Source organism: Salvelinus namaycush, chromosome 1 (genome assembly GCF_016432855.1).
Source record: "Salvelinus namaycush isolate Seneca chromosome 1, SaNama_1.0, whole genome shotgun sequence".
Taxonomy (NCBI): domain Eukaryota; kingdom Metazoa; phylum Chordata; class Actinopteri; order Salmoniformes; family Salmonidae; genus Salvelinus; species Salvelinus namaycush.
The window spans coordinates 76,367,285-76,389,078 of NC_052307.1; the positions used below are offsets into that span (position 1 = coordinate 76,367,285).

General features: G+C 43.1%; 1 protein-coding gene, 2 non-coding genes and 1 pseudogene across 3 annotated transcripts; all 4 read left to right on the forward strand.

Annotated features, from left to right (window-relative positions):
• The first annotated feature begins 250 nt into the window (after nt 1-250).
• On the forward strand, nt 251-8,422 carry LOC120049196 (40S ribosomal protein S13-like). Its single transcript, XM_038995432.1, has 6 exons — nt 251-338; nt 2,278-2,326; nt 2,602-2,680; nt 7,179-7,348; nt 7,787-7,887; nt 8,352-8,422. Exons 1-6 carry the CDS (start codon nt 316-318, stop codon nt 8,383-8,385), a joined length of 456 nt encoding a protein of 151 aa, XP_038851360.1. The 5' UTR covers nt 251-315; the 3' UTR covers nt 8,386-8,422.
• LOC120057334 lies at nt 6,831-6,962 on the forward strand. The gene has a single exon (XR_005477905.1). It is a non-coding gene; the product is annotated as a small nucleolar RNA SNORA68 (small nucleolar RNA).
• LOC120057251 lies at nt 7,489-7,696 on the forward strand (annotated as a pseudogene).
• LOC120057372 lies at nt 7,990-8,118 on the forward strand. Its single transcript, XR_005477912.1, has one exon. It is a non-coding gene; the product is annotated as a small nucleolar RNA SNORA19 (small nucleolar RNA).
• Nucleotides 8,423-21,794: the final 13,372 nt, after the last annotated feature.

A 21,794-nucleotide genomic window follows, 5' to 3' on the forward strand; every position in this document is an offset into this window, starting at 1 on the left:
TTTTGCAAGGCACTGTATTTGAAAAACAAACATGTCACATAAACCACCACAGAATAAAAATAAAACACACACAATGTAGCTATTTTAATTGCACTGACGCTATTTTACGTTTCCTAATATCATTATGCAAATATTTAATAAAAAATGTCACTCATTCCGTGGTCGATATGAAACACAACAGCCATTTGTATTTAAATGATTCGCTAGTCCTACCATAATTTTTCTTCTTCTTCAGCCTACGTCATTTCCGATTAAAAGCTCTACTTCCGAAAGGGCGCACGTTTTTCTGCCTCTCTTTTCCTTGAGAACGCCATCATGGGTCGCATGCACGCTCCTGGGTAAGCATGCATTTAATTCGGAAATAATTAGCATATTGGCTTTTGTTCTCTGTAGCTGGAACTTTTTATTCGTTTTACAGTTTCTCATCAACCCCAACAGATGTTTTGTCTACACATTTGTTCAAATATTTCACCAGTAGTTATTGCTAGCTAACTGGCTAACAACTAGCGTTCAACCGACACAGTGCCATGATGGCCGCGCACACAGTCCTACCAAGTTAGCAGATGGTTTACAGTCATTAGAATAATTATATAGGTTTTTAGTTATATATACGTTGATACTGGAATGGTAACAATGAACCCGCTCGATTAAATCGTCGACCTAAACCATATGACAATATTTGCCCATTCTAATGCTAACGTTAGCGTAATGTAGACCAGTTAGCCATAGTTTCTACCCAATACTAGCTAGGTAACTAACGTAAACTCGTACATCGCCTTGGTCCGTACAATTGCCCTTATTTTAGCGCCCCAAAAACGTAATACTTCCAGATCAACTGTAATGTCAATACCATTGTAAATCACAATTTCTCCCCTTTACAACAAAATCGATTACATGACCTAGACTGCCCGTTTCTGCATAATTCAAGCAGGGAATGAGCCCCGTCAGGTCTTTTTAAAAATGGCGGGTGGGGAAGCGAAACTAATGCGTGGTAATGAGAAGGACAAATGTGTGGGAAAACAGCTTTTTTCACTCGATCTGTTAAACTTATCACCTTATCGCCTCTAAAATGTAAATAAAACACTATAAAGAGTTTATATAATGTGTCATTACATACCTATTTGAAGGTTTGTGTCGAATTTGAATCGGGTTTTTAGGGCGGTGCTAAAGTGATCTTAGAAGTAAACAGCGGCTTTGAGAATGATGATCGCATGCAATGATGACGAAAAAAATGACAAGGTATCCCCCCTTACCCCCGTCACTGTCCATTTCTTGTTTTTAAACGATGAGAGAAGTGCTACACCTGGTGGAGTGATTGAAAGACAGAAATAGTTGCTTTATGCGTGCTGCACGTTACGACATGACACGTCAAGATGTAACGGAGGGTCAGTTTTTTAAAAACTTTTCTCCAATACTATAGCGCCATTACCATGTCGATCAACGCTTGAATAGAAACCTAGTTCACACCCCCGATTTTGAAGTCAACACAGTCGCTACAGTCCCATTAGTTTTCTTTGTAGCCTCGTTTGAATGTCGCGGTTACGCACATTTGTACGGAATGGGGTGAGTTTACGTTAGCTAGTTACACAGTACCGCACTAGCCAACTAGGTATCTAGTTAGTTATACAGTACTGCACTACCCAAATAACTAGCTAGGTGAAATGCATTATCTTTTTATATATATATATTTTTTTTATAATTTTATCCCATTTTCTCCCCAATTTTCGTGGTATCCAATCGCTAGTATTTACTATCTTGTCTCATCGCTACAACTCCCGTACGGGCTCGGGAGAGACGAAGGTCGAAAGCCATGCGTCCTCCGAAGCACAACCCAACCAAGCCGCACTGCTTCTTAACACAGCGCGCCTCCAACCCGGAAGCCAGCCGCACCAATGTGTCGGAGGAATCACCGTGTACCTGGCCCCCTTGGTTAGCGCGCACTGCGCCTGGCCCGCCACAGGAGTCGCTGGAGCGCGATGAGACAAGGATATCCCTACCGGCCAAACCCTCCCTAACCCGGACGACGCTATGCCAATTGTGCGTCGCCCCACGGACCTCCCGGTCGCGGCCGGCTGCGACAGAGCCTGGGCGCGAACCCAGAGACTCTGGTGGCGCAGCTAGCACTGCGATGCAGTGCCCTAGACCACTGCGCCACCCGGGAGGCCCTTGAAATGCATTATTTCTAGTCCAAGCGTGGCTTTAGCAGCCCATGGCTATTTGTCATCATAATGTAGTTACTGTAGCTACCGACTTACAGCTACTTTCTTTCTGTTTCAGCAAGGGCCTGTCCCAGTCTGCACTTCCCTACAGACGCAGTGTGCCCACCGTAAGTATCTAGTTGTTCATAACGTTCCAATGTCATGAACATTTTGGATGGTCAACTGGCGTTCAGTTTGTATAATATGGTTATTAATCTTGTTAACCTGGTAATGTGACCACATGGTTTGCCAATATATCATCATTGAGTCAACTTTGACTGGAATGTGCATGTCATATTGCAGAGTCTAGCTAAATATCGAACGAAGGATCGCTACTGTGAATAAAAGTCTAAATGGACAAGGGGGAAATCGGTCTCTCAACCTCTGAAATGTTGTTCTACAGTGGCTGAAGGTTACATCTGATGATGTCAAAGAGCAGATCTTCAAGCTCGCCAAGAAGGGTCTTTCTCCCTCTCAGATCGGTAAGGACCTTGTTAACTTCTCTGGGATATGTGGGACGTCCCACTTGGCCAAAAGCCAGTAAAAATGCAGAGTGCCAAATTCAAATGATTTACTATAAAAATCCAACTTTCATGAAATCACACATGAAAGACACCAAATTAAAGCTACACTTGTTGTGAATCCAGCCAACATGTCTGATTTCAAAAAGGATTTACGGCGAAAGCACACCAAACGATTGTTAGGTCAGTACATAGCGACAGAAAAACACAGCCATTTTTCCAGCCAAAGAGAGGAGTCACAAAAAGCACAAATAGAGATAAAATTAATCACTAACCTTTGATGATCTTCATCAGATGACACTCATAGGACTTCATGTTACACAATACATGTATGTTTTGTTCGGTAAAGTTCATATCTATATCCAAAAATCTGAGTTTAGGCGGGACTCTACTGTCACTTGGCCAAAAGCCAGAGAAAATGCAGAGCGCCATATTCAAATAAATTACTATAAAAATCCAACTTTCATGACATCGCACATGAAAGATACCAAATTAAAGCTACACTGGTTGTGAATCCAGCCAACATGTCAGAATTCAAATAGGCTATTCGGCAAAAGCAAACAATGCTATTATCTGAGTTAGCACCATTGTAAACAAAGAGATAAGCATATTTCAACCCTGCAGGCGCGACACAAAACGCAGAAAGAAAAAAAAATATGATTCATTACCTTTGACGAGTTTCTGTTGTTGGCACTCCAATATGTCCCATAAACATCACAAATGGTCCTTTTGTTCGATTAATTCCGTCGATATATATATATATCCAAAATGTCCATTTATTTGGCGCGTTTGATCCAGAAAAACACCGGTTCCAACTCGTGAAACATGACTACAAAATATCTCAAACGTTACCTGTAAACTTTGCCAAAACATTTCAATCTACTTTTGTAATACAACTTTAAGTATTTTTTAATGTAAATAATCGATAAATTGGAGACGGGATGATCTGTGTTCAATACAGGATTAAAACAATCTGTAGTATGCTTTCTGGTCATGCGCCTCTATCTAACAGTACACAACAAGTGACCCTGATTCAAAATGGCCGTACTTCATTACACAAAGGAAAAACCCTCAACTAATTTCTAAATACTGTTGACATCCAGTGGAAGCGGTAGGAACTGCAAGAAGGTCAATTAGAAATCTGTATTCCCAAAGAAAATCCATCGAAGAGTGACCTCAAAAACAAAAAAAATCTGAATGGTTTGTCCTCGGGGTTTCGCTTGCTAAATAAGTTCTGTTATACTCAGACATGATTCAAACAGTTTTAGGAACTTCAGAGTGTTTTCTATCCAAATCTACTAACTATGCATATCTTATCTTCTGGGTATCTTCTGGGGATGAGTAGCTGGCAGTTGATTTTGGGTATGCTTTTCATCCAAATGTGAAAATGCTGCCCCCTATCCTAGAGAAGTTAACTTCTTATGGCTGGGATCCCGTTAACTTCTTATGGCTGCAGGGGCAGTATTGAGTAGCTTGGATGAAAGGTGCCCAGAGTAAACGGCCTGCTCCTCAGTCATAGTTGCTAATATATGCATATTATTATTGGATAGAAAACACTCAAGTTTCTAAAACTGTTTGAATTATGTCTGAGTAACAGAACTCATATGGCAGGCAAAAACCTGAGAAAAAATCCAAATAGGAAGTGGGAATTCTGAGGCTGGTAGATTTTCAACTAAGATCCTATTGAAATCACAGCGAGATATGGATGAGTTTGGACCTTGTCTGATGCCTCTACTGTGAAGGGGGGCCGAATGAGAGGGGAATTAGTCAGGTCTGCCATGACCTGACCATGCGCGTTCACATTAGGGAGCTCTGTTCCATCGCTCATCTGAAGTCAATGTAATTCTCCGGTTGGAACGTTATTCAAGATTTATGTTAAAAACATTCTAAAAATTGATTCAATACATCGTTTGACATTTTTCTACTGACTGTTACGGAACTTTTGGACATTTCGTCAGCTTTTAGTGAACGCGCTTCCTGACGTTGGATTTGTTTACCAAACACGCTACAAAAATAGCTATTGGACATAAATGATGGACTTTATCGAACAAAACAAACATTTCTTGTGGGAGTCCTGGGAGTGCATTCTGACGAAGATCAGCAAAGGTAAGTGAAGATTTATAATGCTGTTTTGTTGACTGCACAATTTGGTGGGTAACTGTATGGCTTGCTTTTGTGGCTGACCGCTGGTTTCAGATGATTGAATATTGTGTTTTGCCGTAAAGCTTTTTGAAATCTGACACATCGGTTGCATTAAGAACAAGTGTATCTTTAATTCTATGTAAAACATGTATCTTTCATCAAAGTTTGAGTATTTCTGTTATTTGACGTGGCACTCTGCAATTTCTCTGGATATTTTGGAGGCATTTCTGAACATGGCGCCAATGTAAACTGAGGTTTTTGGATATAAATATGAACTTAATCGAACAAGACATATATGTATTGTGTAACATGAAGTCCTATGAGTGTCATCTGATGATCATCAAAGGTTAGTAATTAATTTTATCTCTATTTGTGCTTTTTGTGACTCCTATCATGTGGCTGGAAAAATGGCTGAATTTTTCAGCATGTACGTTTGAGGAATTTTTTGAATTTGGCGCCCTGCACTTTCACTGGCTGTTATCATATCATCCCGTTAACGGGATTGCAGCCATACGAAGTTTAACGGGATGCATATGACAACAGCCAGTGAAAGTGCAGGGCGCCAAATTCAAAACAACAAATCTCATTATTAAAATTCCTCAGACATACAAGTGTTTTACACCATTTTAAAGGTAATCTTGTTAATCCCACCAAAGTGTCCGATTTCAAATAGGCTTTTCAGCGAAAGCACCACAATCGATTATGTTAGGTCACCACCAACTCACAGAAATTCAGCCATTTTTCCAGCCAAAGAGAGGAGTCACAAAAAGCACAAATAGAGAAAATTAATCACTAACCTTTGATCTTCATCAAATGACACTCATAGGACTTCATGTTACACAATACATGTATGTTTTGTTCGATAAAGTTCATATTTATATCCAAAAATGTCAGTTTACGTTGGTGTGTTATGTTCAGTAATGTTTTGCCTCAAACATCTGGTGATTTTGCAGAGCCATATCAATTTACAGAAATACGCACAATAAACATTGATACAAGTATTATACATGGAACTTTAGATAAACCTCTCCTTAATGCAACCGCTATGTCAGATTTCAAAAAAACTTTACGGAAGAAGCACACCATGCTATAATCTGAGTACAGCGCTCAGAGCCCAAACAAGCCATGAAGATATCCACCATGTTGTGGAGTCAACAGATGTCAGAATAGCATTGTAAATATTCACTTACCTTTGATCTTCATCAGAATGCACTCCCAGGAATCCCAGTTCAACAAATGTTTGATTTGTTCCATAAAGTCCATTTATGTCCAAATACCTCCTTTATGTTCGTGCGTTCAGTACACAATCCAGACTCACAGGCAGGTCCATGTGAAAGTTCAGACGAAAAGTCATATTACAGTTCGTAGAAACATGTCAAACGAAGTATAGAATCAATCTTTAGGATTTTTTTAACAAATCTTCAATAATGTTCCAACCGGAGAATTCCTTTGTCTTCAGAAATGCAATGGAACGCAAGCTAACTGTCACGTGAACGCGCCTGGTCAGCTCATGGCACTCTGCCAGACCCATGACTCGGAGCCCCCCCCCCTCTTTCACAGTAGAAGCATCAAACAAGGTTCTAAAGACTGTTGACATCTAGTGGAAGCCGTAGGAAGTGCAATATGACCAATATCCCACTGTATATTTGACAGGTGATGAGTTGAAAACCTACAAACCTCAGATTTCCCACTTCCGGGTTGGATTTTTTCTCATGTTTTTGCCTGCCATATGAGTTCTGTTATACTCACAGACATCATTCAAACAGAAAACACTGATGTTTCTAAAACTATCCAAATATACTAATAATATGCCCATCTTAGCTTCTGGGCCTGAGTAGCAGGCAGTTTACTCTGGGAACCTTATTCATCCAAGCTACTCAATACTGCCCCCAGTCATAAGAAGTTAATTTGTATACTGTCCAGCCCTTTCCATAAGGTTCTCTTCTCAGTTCATCTAGTGGCAATGTTTTATGCACCCTAACCCAACGGCCATATCAAATGAATGGTATGATCTTGTCAGGTGTGCTAAAATCAATGCGTTCCTTGTCGCCTTTCTCTGAAGCTGTTGTGCCGTTGAAAGTGAATTCAAGGTTCAACATTATCATTCCAGATTTACCCAGTGTTGTCCTATGCATATTATACTCACATTTTATCTTCCTCGCCATACTTTTTAGAAAAAAAGTTGAACGCATGGTCTATTTTTCTACAATGAAAACATTTCGGGTTTGGTTGACCACCACACAAAGTACAAACCACAGAGGGGAAAATACCAAGAGACTGAAGTTAGAAAAGGCTGATACTACTATTCTCTCTACAGGTGTGATCCTTAGGGACTCTCATGGTGTTGCTCAGGTGCGCTTTGTCACTGGAAACAAGATCCTGAGGATCCTCAAGTCCAAGGGCCTGGCCCCTGACCTGCCCGAAGATCTGTACCACCTCATCAAGAAGGCTGTTGCTATAAGGAAGCATCTGGAGAGGAACCGAAAGGTAACAGGGCCTTTAAATGTTTGTCTCGAGTTAACTTCCAGGGAGGGAGGAGACTGTTAAACCACCAGGATTCTCAAGCGTAACTAGTTTGAAAATCCAACTAAATTACAGCCCTGCTGTAAAAATGAATTGACTGATGCTCAATGTGGACATCTGGTAAGGTTGCTCTTGGTTTGCTCTGTCCAATTGGCTTATAGGAGCGTAGCACTGTACAGTGCCGTGCCACAACATTGTACAGCAAGCCTGTTCCCAGCCTTTGGGCTGGTAGGGATGGCATCCTGCATATTCCTATGTCTTCCCAGAGCCTCTGGGCCATGACTGGGGAGGCAAATCATGTAGTGCACAATTTAACTCAATTGTAATACCCGCCTTTGCCATTGACTGTCTGAGATTTTTGACTATGTGGAAGGGCTTTTTAACTTAACTTTTTTCTTGCAGGACAAGGATGCCAAGTTCCGTCTGATTCTCACTGAAAGCAGAATCCACAGATTGGCTCGTTACTACAAGACCAAGAGAGTTCTTGCTCCCAACTGGAAGTAGTATGTATTAACTCTTCGCTGCTTTATTGGCCTTAGGGAGATCAAGCCAGCATGAAGGCATAGTACCTACTCTTAATTTTTTCAGTTTGTTAGTTCAGTAAATGGCACATTTCATTGTCCTGTTCTTCTCTTGTAAGAGCTGAGATATTTCTTATGTGCTAGATAAAACCTTGGAGGTAAATTAGCAGAATGGCTGTTCTGTGCCAACCTGCCAGTCCCCTTCATACATCTCCCTGACACTGGTTCTATTTAATTGTTACCAACTGCCAGAGGCATTACTCTAACTGGATAATTATCAGTTTCCCGCAGGCTGAAAATGTATACCAACAAATATACACGTATTGACTTAAGACCTGATCATCAACCATACGACTGCTTCTATTGTTAGTCAGAGTTGGTGATGTTCAACTTTAGTTGATTACACAGCTTTCCTTTACTAATCCCTTTTCCCTCTTAATTTACAGCGAATCCTCTACTGCTTCTGCTCTGGTGGCGTAAGGAGTCTTTTTCACAAATAAATATCAATTTGGAAAGATCTTGTCTGCTGTGTTTTGTTTCAGCGGAGGGGGTCTAAAGGTTGGCGAAAGTACACATGATGGTACTTATACTGAAAAATATAAACGCAACATTTAAAGTGTTGGTCCCATGTTTTATGAGTTGAAATAAAATAAAAAATCTCAAATGTTCCATATGCATTAAAGGTTTTTCTTTAAAGTTTGGTTTCATCCCTGTTAGTGAGCATTTCTGCTTTCCCATGATAATCCATCCACCTGACAGGTGTGGCCAATCAAGAAGCTGATAACAGCATAATCATTACACAGGTGCACCTTGTGCTGGGGACAAAAGGCCACTAAAATGTTCAGTTTTGTCACAACACAATGCCACACATGTTACAATTTGAGGGAGTGTACAACTGGCATGCTTACTGCAGGGTTGTCCATCAAATCAAAGTTTATTTTTCACTTGCGCTGAATACAACAGACCTTACAGTGAAATGTTTACTTACAGGCTCTAACCAATAGTGCAAAAAAGACAGTGAAATAACAGCGGGGCTATATACAGTAGTGAGGCTACATACAGACACCGGTTAGTTGGGCTGATTGAGTTAGTATGTACATGTAGATATGGTTAAAGTGACTATGCATATGACAAACCGAGTAGCAGTAGTGTCAAAGGGGGGGTGGCGGGACACAATGCAGATAGCCCAGTTAGCCAATGTGCGGGAGCACTAGTTGGTCGGGCCAATTGAGGTAGTATGTACATGAATGTATAGTTAGTGACTATGCATATGATAAACCGAGTAGCAGCAGTGTAAATGGGAGGTTGGGTCAGGGGCACATGATGCAAGAAGTCCGGGTAGCCATTTGGTTACCTGTTCAGGAGTCTTATGGCTGGGGGCTGTTGCCAGTGAGTTGAATGTTAATTTCATTACCATAAACTGCCTCCAATGTCGTTTGAGAGAGTTTGGCAGTACAGCCAACTGGCCTCGCAATCTCAGGCCATGTGTAACCACGCCAGCCCAAGACCTTCACATCTGGCTGCTTCACCTGCAGGATTGTCTGAGTATTTTTGTCTATAATAAAGTGCTTTTGTGGGAAGAAACTAATCCTCATTGGCTAGCCCATCGCTATTCCCCTACCTGGTCATGTCAAATCCATAGTTAGGGCCTACACTGTTAGGTCTTTGAAATTGTAGCATTTGTATTTTTGTTAAGTATATTTTGAAAATGCCTTATTGCTAATGATGGCTAACCAATTGTATTGAATGTTTTTTTCGAAGTCATTTCTATTATTCAAACACTTAAGTGTCCAAACGAGCTTCAATGCCATACCACACTCATTCCGTGGCCTCCTGCTCTTAAATGCTAGTAAAACGAAATACATTCTCTTCAACCGATCACTGCCCGCACCCGACTAGCATCACTACTCTGGACGGTTCTGATTTATATGTTGATTTATATGTGGACAACTATAAATACCTAGGTGTCTGGATAGACTAAACTCCTTCCAGACTCACATTAAGCATCTCCAATCCAAAGTTAAATCTAGAATCGGCTTCCTATTTCGCAACAAAGCATCCTTCACTCATGCTGCCAAACATACCCTCGTAAAACTGACTATCCTGCCGATCCTTGACTTCGGTGATGTCATTTACAAAATAGTCTCCAACACTCTTCTCAGCAAATTGGATGTAGTCTATCACAGTGCCATCCGCTTTGTCACCAAAGCCCCATATACTACCCACCACTGCGACCTGTATGCTCTCGTTGGCTGGCTACATATTCGTCGCCAAACCCACTGGCTCCGGGTCATCTATAAGTCTTTGCTAGGTAAAGCCCCGCCTTAGCTCACTGGTCACCATAGCAGCACCCATCTGTAGCACGCGCTCCAGCAGGTATATTTCAATGGTCATTCCCAAAGCCAACACCTAATTTGGCCGCCTTTCCTTCCAGTTCTCTGCTGCCAATGACTGGAGCGAATTGCAAAAATCACTGACGTTGGAGACATATCTCCCTCACTAACTTTAAGCGTCAGCTGTCAGAGCAATTTACCGATCGCTGCAGCTGTACACAGCCCATCTGTAAATAGCCCATCCAACCAACTACCTGCCTCATGACCATTTTTGTTTTTCTGCTCTTTTGCACACCAGTATTTCTACTTGCACATCCTCATCTGTATATGTCACTCCAGTGTAAATTGCTAAATTGTAATTACTTCGCCACTATTGGCCTATTTATTGCCTTACTTCATTTGCACACACTGTATACATATTTTCTATTGTGTTATTGACTGTACGTTTGTTTATCCCATGTGTAACTCTGTGTTGTTTTTTTTGTCGCACTGCGTTGCTTTATCTTGGCCAGGTCGCAGTTGTAAATGAGAACTTGTTCTCAACTGGCCTACCTGGTTAAATAAAGGTGAAATAAAAAAATTAGGTGTAGATTTATTGTTACCTTGTTAAATGTGTTTTTTAAATAATTAGATGGAGAGGCTCTGGTTCCTAGGCAACCTGGTGTAGAAACTGCTGTGCTCTCCAGGCTTCCTCTCAGCTATGACTCGCAGCAGGGGGAAAAAAGGTGGAGACATGATCTAAGACTGGGCCTCCACATGCAATCAATGAGAACCTTTGTTCTGTGGCATTTGCAGGCTAAATTACTGTATTGATGGCTTAATGATGGAAAAATACTACTGTAGTGAAGTGATCAGTCATAACGCACCATTTTACCACAAGAGAGCAGCATTTAACTGTTAAATTACACTGACTGAACCAAAGTTATGCCCTTAAAGGCTAAACGCCTGAAGTTACTCCTTTTGGTGGTACATGTTTGTGAAGCAGTTGAATTCAGCAGACTTGTTTTTGCATGTGCAACTGGTACATTTATCATGGGATGGTGGTTCTGATATTAAGTAAAAGTGGCTGACACCACAGGCCACAAAGACTACTCTTAACTAGCAGTCTCGTAAACCCACAATCCGTAAGACTGCCGGGAAGCTGCATTCTGATTAATGGAGCCTAATCTCTCACCCAGCAGTCCTGCTCACTTGGCCCCTCTGGGGAGACCGAGTGCAGGACCTGGAAGCGGTACTTACTCTTCATCCAGATGGAACCATACACCTGCCAGAAGATGATTCACTTCAACATCACCTTCAACTTTTATTCTATGTCATGAGTTGCCCCACCTTAGGTATTATTTATATGATTAGACTAGTCTCTGCTTATGTGACTTCAAAAGATATTTGTCTTTAATTCATCATTAATCATTGGAAATATTTGATAGCCTCTGGTTTAGATGTCTGTACATTTTGGCTATCAGTAATCAAAGAAAACATTATTGTCTAAGATCATATTACCAATATGGTTCCTAAAGTTTCTTGAAAGCAGTAGCCTATAAATAGAAGCATTATTAAGGGGTGAGCTGTTCTGTGATCTTTTTTTTCTGTAGATTTAACATACATTACTTAGGCTAGCTTTATTCTGCTAAAAGAATAACAGGTAATGAAGGTGTCACACATTATATTGATTTTGTTTCAGTATATATTGGTGTATCAGTATCTGTGTTGGACAGGGGCATGGTTTTAGTGCCTGAGGAGTGAAATGCCATCTTGGTGTGATATATCAGATTGCCTGTAAGATCTTTATTGCATTTGCTGCAGAGCCCCTTCAGCTAGCACTGATTCAGCCGGAGCTGCTGCCTCCTAGGAGAGGACGATAACATTGAGTCACCTTGCTGCATTGTGAGCCTCTGGCAGTGGAGAGGCAGGAATCAGCAGCAGCGCCTATACTGCATAGCTGCGCAGGACTGTGCATCACTACCGTGTGTGTTAGAGGGAGAGAGAGAATAGTGGAGAAAGGTTGACTGGGGACTGCAGTGTTATGTCCCCCTCTGCCCCAGAGTTCATGGTTTGGAGAATTTTTCTCTGTCTGAAATGCTTTCGGTAAATGCACACCACCCCAGTGTAGACGACTTAGTGCAGTGCAGCGACTGATCCCAGTTAAAATGGTCATGTTTCCCCCCCCCTCAGACTGCTACTTGCAGATACAGTTTTTCAGAGTTTGTGGGGTGTCTCCAGGACTGAGTTGCTGCAGAGGGATTCAGTGGAATGAGAAAGGCAGAGTGTCAGGAGAGTTGTCCAAGGACTCTATAACTGTGATCCCATGGGATCAGCGAGCTGTCAACCTCTCAGTGCTGGCCTTCTCCCTCAGCAGCCTTGCTCTGAATGCCTAATGCAGCGTTCACGTGCTTGAGGGATGTAGGAAACACAGAAATATCCAACTTGCTAACTGGTTGTAGTTATACACGTGCCACATTCAACCACTTAGCAAGTCGGACATTTCAGAGTTTCCTAGTTCCGACTAGCATGTGAACACGGTATAACATCACCACTCTGAGAGTTCCTGTCACTCATCTGCAGCAATAAGTTATTCTTTATGTTCCATTGAAATTTACAAAAGTTATTTTCAAAAGCTTATTTGTGTGTGTTATACTGATACAATAAAATAAACAATAGCATGATATTTGGCTCACCTAACTTCACCTATTGTTTGCAGAGTCAACAAAGACAGATCCCCCCCCCCCCCGACCTCAATATGCCAGCCTCCATAATTTTCTTCAACTTCTGGCTTAGTTTTTTCACTCTTTAATTTAATTTAAAATGTATTTAACTAGGCAAGTCAGTTAAGAACAAATTCTTATTTACAATGACGGCCTGGCAAAAGGCCTCCTGCGGGGACGGGGGCTGAGATTAAAAATAAAAATATAGGACAAAACACACATCACGACAAGAGAGACACCACAACACTACATAAAGAGAGACCTAAGACAACAACATAGCATGGCAGCAACACCACATGACAACATGGTAGCAACACAACATGGCAGCAGCACAACATGGTAGCAGCACAAAACATGGTACAAACATTATTGGGCACAGACAACAGCACAAAGGCCAGAAGGTAGAGACAACGATATATCACGCAAAGCAGTGATCATCAAGGCAGGTTTTCAAAAAGAGCTTGTTTGATGTATAATATCTGTAGTCAAATGGGTTTGGAGAAGAAGCGTGTTTGATTTCACACCATCATTCCAGAGGAACAGTACATCAAACCAATGGGGGACAGGCCAGCAAAGCCTCCTCCATAGGGATTCAGTGATCAAATATTTATATTGCAGTGGGGTGTTTGATGCTTTCTGCTCCCTGGGAGTGTACTCTGGGTTGTTTTAGTCCAGGAAGGAAGGAGATTGATAACCTTTACCTAACAGGAAGCCCACGAGGATATGGAGAGTTATTTCTCTTCTTTTAGTCGTTTTAAAAATGTAAGAACGTTTTTAGATAAAACACTGCATTGGTAAAAAAGGCCTGATGGCAGCACTATATCTATTGAGATGTAATCCACTCATTCTGAATCATGAGGAATACGTGAATTCAAATGGCTATTGTAAAAATAAAGGTTGTCATAAAGACATTGTAAAGAGGCCAGACATTATATGTCGATGTCTTCCTTTTTTGATGTCTAGTGATACAGCTCTTTTCCCTCTTTACTTATGGAGATGTATCCTGCTGTGTACTCTGTACTGTGACTTTGAGCTTTGCCTCACACACCTCAAGTTAAATTTATGGGCAGCATCAGGAAATTGGGCAGGTCCGTTTGATGCAGTGTAAGCATTATTGTAATGTGTCATGGTTGGGAAGGCTCTCTGTCCTTTAGGCCTGCAGCTGCAGTGAGAGAGATGACGCTGACAGATCCACAGCTAAACCAGCTTTGTGTGTACATGCCACACACCATGTCACACACATTGTTACACACACACAGAGAGAGAGTTGGATTGTAGATGCATCATTAATTCACTTACTGCCATTTAACATATTGTCAGCCATAGCACACAATAAAGCTGGCTATGTATAGCTTTTCTCTGATGACAACAATGGCCTCCTGAGCAGTTGCTTCTTCTTTTTATGTGAACTTGCCCTGCTCTTGAGAGAGGTCCTGCCATGTCAGTGTATTTTTGTTACTGGGAAGTCTCTCACTCAGAGAAACCTGATAGCTGCTGGATCTGGGGTGTGAGGACAATGTAAGGCATGGGATAATAGTCCCATTACAGCACAGCCAGCTGGCATATTTTAAGACATTTCTGTCAGTATCCAATTTTGAATTTTCCGGCAATATTTACCATTAAAGAAATACAGAGTTACATAGCCTATACAGATGTAGATGTAATTTGATCACTCGTTTGTTGTTGAGAATTTTTCTGTAACCTCTTTCGACATCTATCCAACATATTAGCCCAACACATGATACATTGCTGAAATACTCAAGATGTTTCCATAGCTATGGGAAGTAGGTCTGCTGAGGGTGCTGCAGCACCCCCTGAAAAATAAAAATTATGCAATTTTCAATTAAATAAAAAAATGAGCGGAGAAAGATAATTGTCACTGATCTTACCGCGAGCTTCCTGTTTGAAAGTTGTTCTGACCCCTCTAAGATGTCACATCAATTAAGTGATGTGATACTGATCATGTGATTTCTCTGTAGGGTTGCACATTTTGGGGAATATTCAGAGGTAGAAACTTTACGTGGGAATTAACGGGAATATACGGGAATTAACGGGATTATATGGGAATTAACAGAAATATATGCAAATGTATATTAATACCATTTAAATGTAGATCTTTTTTGAACTGGTGCAACCAATTACCTTCAGAAATCACATAATTAGTTAAATAAAGTCCAAAGGACCACTTTAAGCCGTACACTCCACAGAGCTGGGCTTTACGGAAGAGTGGCCAGAAAAAAATTATGTGGGAGACTCCCCAAACATATTGAAGAAGGTACTCTGGTCAGATGAGACTAAAATTTAGCTTTTTGGCCATCAAAGAAAACGCTATGTCTGGTGCAAATCTAACACCTCTCATCACCCCGAGAACACCATCCCCACAGTGAAGCATGGTGGTGGCAGCATCATGCTGTGGGGATGTTTTTCATCGGCAGGGACTAGGAAACTGGTCAGAATTTAAGGAATGATGGATGGCGCTAAATACATGGAAATTCTCGAAGGAAAACTGTTTTAGTCTTCCAGAGATTTGAGACTGGGGCGGAGGTTCATCTTCCAGCAGGACAATGACCCTAAGCATACTGCTAAAGCAACACTCGAGTGGTTTAAGGGGAAACATGTAAATGTCTTGGAATGGCCTAGTCAAAGCCCAGACCTCAATCCAATTGAGAATCTGTGGTATGACTTAAAGATTGCTGTACACAAGCAGGAACCCATCCAACTTGAAGGAACTGGAGCAGTTTTTACTTGAAGAATGGGCAAAAATCCCAGTGGCTAGATGTGCCAAGCTTATAGAGACATACCCCATGAAACTTGCAGCTGTAATTGCTGCAAAAGGTGGCTCTACAAAGCATTGACTTTTGGGGTGGTGAATAGTTATGCATGCTCAAGTTTTTTTTCTTCTCTTATTTCTTGTTTGTTTCACAATAAAAAATATTTTGCATCTTCAAAGTGGTAGGCATGTTGTGCAAATCAAATGATACAAACCCCCCAAAAATCCATTTTAATTCCAGGTTGTAAGGCAACAAAATAGGAAAAATGCCAAGGAGGTGAATAATTTCGCAAGCCAGTGTAGATTGCTGCTACAACTTGATGACCCTTCACATACCTAACCATTTCCTTGGCTCTCTTGTAGAGTGTATCCATTGTTTTCAGTGCCATGATGTCCTTAAGAAGCAGATTCAATGCATGAGCAGCACAGCCAATGGGTGTGATGTGATTGCATTGCCTGTCACCAGTGCAAATACCTTCTTTGGTCCAAGGTCATTGATGACTGCCTTCAGCTCATCTGCAATGTAGAGACCGGTGTGTCTGTTGTTCCTTGTGTCTGTGCTCTTGTTGAATACTGGTTGAGGGGTGAAGATGATGTAGTTAATTATTCCTTGCCCACGAACATTCGACCACCCATCAGAGACGATTGCAATACAGTCCTTCTAGGCAGAGTTCCTCTGTCCAGTGTGTGTTCTTTTGCCCATCTTATTCCTTGCCCACGAACATTTGACCACCCATCAGAGACGATTGCAATACAGCCCTCTAGGCAGAGTTCCTCTGTCCAGTGTCTGTGTTCTTTTGCCCATCTTAATCTTTTTTTTTTATTGGCCAGTCTAAGATATGGCTTTTTCTTTGCAACCATGCCTAGAAGGCCAGCTTCCCAGAGTAGCCTCTTCACTGTTGACGTTGAGACTGGTGTTTTGCGGGTACTATTTAATGAAGCTGCCAAGTGAGGACTTGTGAGGCGTCAGTTTCTCAAACTAGACACTCTAATGTACTTGTCCTCTTGCTCAGTTGTGCACCGGGGCCTCCCACTCCTCTTTCTATTCTGGTTGGAGCCAGTTTGCGCTGTTCTGTGAAGGGAGTAGGACACAGCGTTGTACGAGATCATCAGTTTCTTGACAATTTCTCGCATTGAATAGCATTCATTTCTCAGAACAGGAATAGACTGACGAGTTTCAGAGAGTTATTTGTTTCTGGCCATTTTGAGCCTGTAATCGAACCCACAAATGCTGATGCTCTAGAAACTCAACTAGAAGGCCAGTTTTATTGATTCTTTAATCAGGACAACAGTTTTCAGCTGTGCTAACATAATTGCAAAAGGGTTTTCTAATGATCAATTAGCCTTTTAAAATGATAAACTTGGATTTGCTTACACAACGTGCCATTGGAACACAGGAATGATGGTTTCTGATAATGGGCCTCTGTACGCCTATGTAGATATTCCATAAAAAAAAAAAAATGCCGTTTCCAGCTACAATATTAATTTACAATATTAACAATGTCTACACTGTATTTCTGATCAATTTGATGTTATTTTAATGGACAAAAAAATGTGCTTTTCTTTAGAAAACAAGGACATTTCTAAGTGACCCCAAACCTTTGAACGGTAGTGCATGTCGCATTCACGTGCTAGTTGTAACTAGGAAACTCGGAAATGTACTACTTGCTAACTGGTTGAAAGCGGCACGCAGAATCATCCACATCAGATTTGTCCTGTTGTTTCTCTGTAGTTCTAACCTAGCAATTTTATGAAGTTGGCTTTAGCTAGCCTAGATAGGTTCCCAATCTCCCAAACCTGTAACTAGCTACTAAGAAGCCATTTCAGGCTATCAAGTTAGAGATTGTCTAACTATCTTAGCTGGCATGTCTGCTGGCAAGGTTGGTAGACTTTAGAAAAGCAAGCAATAACTGTTCTGAATAAGACTCACATTCCTTTCAATCTTTTACCCAAATTTTAGCAGAGATGCAAAGAAGCGTGTTTCTTTTTTTTTTACTACAAGTCAGGAGGATACAGACAGCTCAAGAGGTATGCATAGATATGCAGAAAACATACATTTTTTTTTTTACATAGAATTAAGTATAATGATTATGGTTCTAGAAGGAAAAAGCTGTTTCAGGTGTTTGAAAAATGCAAAATTCTCCAACTTATGGTAGCGGGTTTCACGACTTCCGCCGAAGTTGGTCCCTCTCCTTGTTCGGGCGGCGTTCGGCGGTCGAAGTCACCTACTTTCTAGCCATCGCTGATCCTCTTTTCATTTTCCTGTATATTGTATATTGATGACATTTTGATATACTCCGCTACACACGCTGAGCATGTGTCCCTGGTGCGCAGAGTGCTGTCGCCTGTTGGAGCATGACCTGTAGGTCAAGGCTGAGAAATGCCTGTTCTTCCAACAGTCCGTCTCCTTTCTAGGGTATCGCATTGCAGCCGTGCGTAATTGGCCGACTCCCACCACGGTAAAGGAGGTGCAGCGGTTCTTAGGGTTTGCCAACTACTACCGGAGGTTTATCCGGGGTTTTGGTCAGGTAGCGGCTCCAATTACCTCACTGCTGAAGGGGGGCCCGGTGCGCTTGCAGTGGACAGCTGAGGCGGACAGGGCTTTTAGTCACTGTTTACCTCGGCTCCCGTGCTGGCCCATCCGGATCCCTCTTTGGCGTTCATAGTGGAGGTGGACTCGTCTGAGGCTGGGATAGGAGCTGTGCTCTCTCAGCGCTCGGGTACGCCACCGAAGCTCCTCCCCTGTGCCTTCTTCTCGAAGAAGCTCAGCCCGGCGGAGCAAAACTATGACGTGGGGGACCGGGAGTTGTTGGTTGTCGTCAAGGCTTTGAAGGTGCGGAGACATTGGCTTGAGGTGACTAGACACCCTTTTCTCATCTGGACTGACCACCGCAATCTAGAGTACATCCGGGCGGCGAGGAGACTGAACCCTCGCCAGGCAAGGTGGGCCATGTTGTTCACCTGTTTTGTGTTTACCCTTTCTTACAGACCAGGCTCCCAGAACGCGAAGGCAGACGCATTGTCCCAGCTGTATGACACAGAGGAGCGGCCCATGGATCCCACTCCCATACTCCCCGCCTCCTGCCTGGTGGCGCCGGTAGTGTGGGAGCTGGACACGGACATTGAGCAGGCGTTACGTGCAGAGCCCGCTCCCGTCCAGTGTCCCGCTGGGCGTCTGTACGTCCCGTCTGCTGTTCGTGACCAGTTGATCTATTGGGCCCACACGTCACCCTCCTCTGGTCATCCTGGGATCGGTCGGACAGTGCGCTGTTTGAGCGGGAGGTACTGGTGGCCTACCTTGGCTAAGAACGTGGGGGTTTATGTTTCCTCCTGCTCGGTGTGCGCCCAGTGTAAGGCTTCTAGGCACCTGCCCAGAGGTAAGCTACACCCCTTACCCATTCCACAGTGACCTTGGTCGCACCTGTCGGTGGATTTTCTAACTGATCTTCCACTCACAGGGTAACACCGCGATCCTGGTCGTTGTGGATCGTTTCTCTAAGTCCTGTCGTCTCCTCCCTCTGCCCGGTCTCCCTACGGCCCTACAGACTGCGGAGGCCTTGTTTACACACGTCTTCCGGCACTACGGGGTGCCTGAGGATATAGTGTCTGATCGGGGTCCCCAGTTCACGTCTAGGGGTCTCGATCAGCCTTACTTCCGGTTTTCACCCCGAGAGTAATGGGCAGGTGGAGAGAGTTAACCAGGATGTGGGAAGGTTTCTGCGGTCCTATTGCCAGGACCGGCCAGGGGAGTGGGCGGAGTTCGTGCCCTGGGCCGAGATGGCACAGAACTTGCTTCACCACTCCTCCACTAACATCTCTCCCTTCCAGTACGTACTGGGGTACCAGCCGGGTTCTGGCGCCTTGGCATCAGGGTCAGACCGAGGTTCCTGCGGTGGACGACTGGTTCAGGCGCGCGGAGGACACATGGGAAGCTGTCTGTGTCCACTTTCAGCAGACCGTGACGCGCCAGAAGAGTAATGCAGATCGCCACCGCAGTGAGACCCCGATGTTCGCACCGGGGGAACCATCTATGCTGCAGGAGTTCCACCTTCTTCGTCCGGATCGCCCTGCGCCTCGCCCTCTGGGTCGTTCCCGAGGCTGGTGTCGACGCACTGCTGGAGCTGCGCGTCAGGGGGGTGGGGGTACTGTCACAACTTCCGCCGAAGTTGGTCCCTCTCCTTGTTCGGGCGGAGTTCGGCGGTCGAAGTCACCGACCTTCTAGCCATCGCTAATCCTCTTTTCATTTTCCTTTGGTTTTGTCTTCTCTTGTATCACACCTGGTTCCAATCCCATCAATTACATGTTGTGTATTTAACCCTCTGTTCCCCCCTCATGTCTTGTCGGTGATTGTTTGTTTGTAAGCTATGTGCAAGTTATGTTCTGGTGTGCGACGGGTTTTGTACCCACTTGTATTATATTGTATATTTTGGTTTTCGGAGTTTTGAGCACTTATTAAACTGCTCCGTTTATACCAAGTTCAATCTCCTGCGCCTGACTTCCCTACCACCAGCACGCACCCCCTTACAGCGGGGCCTAGCCCCACTCTGGACCACACCCCAGACTTCCTCACCTACATTGTGCCCCCTTAGATTTTTGGGTGCATGATACCCCTGGCAGCAAGTGTATAGCTCAACCAATTAGCAAGTGAGAAATTAGTTTCCTACTTCCGACTGCCACATGAAAGTGGCACTAATGTTTCATAACCTTACATATAACTGCCAAAATAAAGGACACTCTTGAGTAAATGAAGGATATAAAGTATATTGAAAGCATTGCTTCCACACATATGTGGTTCCTGAGTTAATTAAGCAATTAACATCCCTTCATCCTTAGGGTCATGCATAAAAAATGTCAAGTTGGCCATTATTTTGGCTACACATGGTTGGAAGAAGAGATCTCAGTGACTTTGAAAAAGGGGTCTCAAAGGAGAATAGTGTTCCTCAGTCACCAGATCTCCACCCAATTGACCACATACAGTGCATTCAGACCCTTTGATTTTTTCCCACATTTTGTTACGTTACAGCCTTATTCTAAATTTGATTTAAAAGTTCCCCCCCCATCAATCTACACACAATACCCTATAATGACAAAGCAAAAACAGGTTGAGAAATGTTTGCAAATGTATAAAATCTTTATTTTTCTTCTGAAATATCACATTTACATAAGTATTCAGACCTTTTACTCAGAACTTTGTTGAAGCACCTTTGGCAGCGATTACAGCCTCGAGTCTTCTTGGGTATGACGCTACAAGTTTGGTACACCTGTATTTGGGGAGTTTCTCACATTTTTCTCTGCAGATCCTCGCAAGCTCTGTCAGGTTGGATTGGGAGCTTTGCTGCACAGCTATTTTCAGCTCTCTCCAGAAATGTTTGATCGGATTCAAGTCCGGGCTCTGGCTGGGCCACTCAAGGACATTCAGAGACTTGTCCTGAAGCCACTCCTGCCTTGTCTTGGCTGTGTACTTTGGGTCATTGTCCTGTTGTAAGGTGAACCTTTGCCCCAGTCTGAGGTTCTGAGCACTCTGGAGAAGGTTGTCATCAAGCACCTCTCTGTACTTTGCTCTGTTCATCTTTCCCTCGATCCTGACTAGTCTCCCAGTCCCTGCCGCTGAAAAACATACCCACAGCATGATGGTGCCACCACCATGCTTCACTATAGCGATGGTGCCAGGTTTCCTCCAGACGTGAAGCTTGGCATTCAGGCAAAAGAGTTCAATCTTGGTTTCATCAGACCAGAGAATCTGGTTTCTCATGGTCTGAGAGTCTTTAGGTGCCTTTTGGTAAACTCCAAGTGGGCTGTCATGTGCATTTTACTAAGAAGTGGCTTCTGTCTGGCCGCTCTACCATAAAGGCCTGATTGGTGGGGTGCTGCAGAGATGGTTGTCCTTCTGGAAGGTTCTCCCCGCTCCACAGGGCAGTCAGCTCTAGGAAGAGTCTTGGTGGTTCCAAACTTCTTCCATTTAAGAATGATGGAGGCCATTGTCTCGACACAATCCTGTCTCGGACCTCTACGGACAATTCCTTTGACCTCATGGCTTGGTTTTTGCTCTGACACGCACCGTCAACTGTGGGACCTTATATAGAC

What these genes read in the sequence shown, in the direction of transcription:
- LOC120049196 (XM_038995432.1), top strand. Translation starts at nt 316, where the DNA reads ATGGGTCGCATGCACGCTCCTGG. An exon ending in TCTTTCTCCCTCTCAGATCG is followed by an intron (nt 2,681 to 7,178) that starts GTAAGGACCTTG and finishes TTCTCTCTACAG; the next exon opens with GTGTGATCCTTAGGGACTCT. An exon ending in CTTGCTCCCAACTGGAAGTA is followed by an intron (nt 7,888 to 8,351) that starts GTATGTATTAAC and finishes CTTAATTTACAG; the next exon opens with CGAATCCTCTACTGCTTCTG.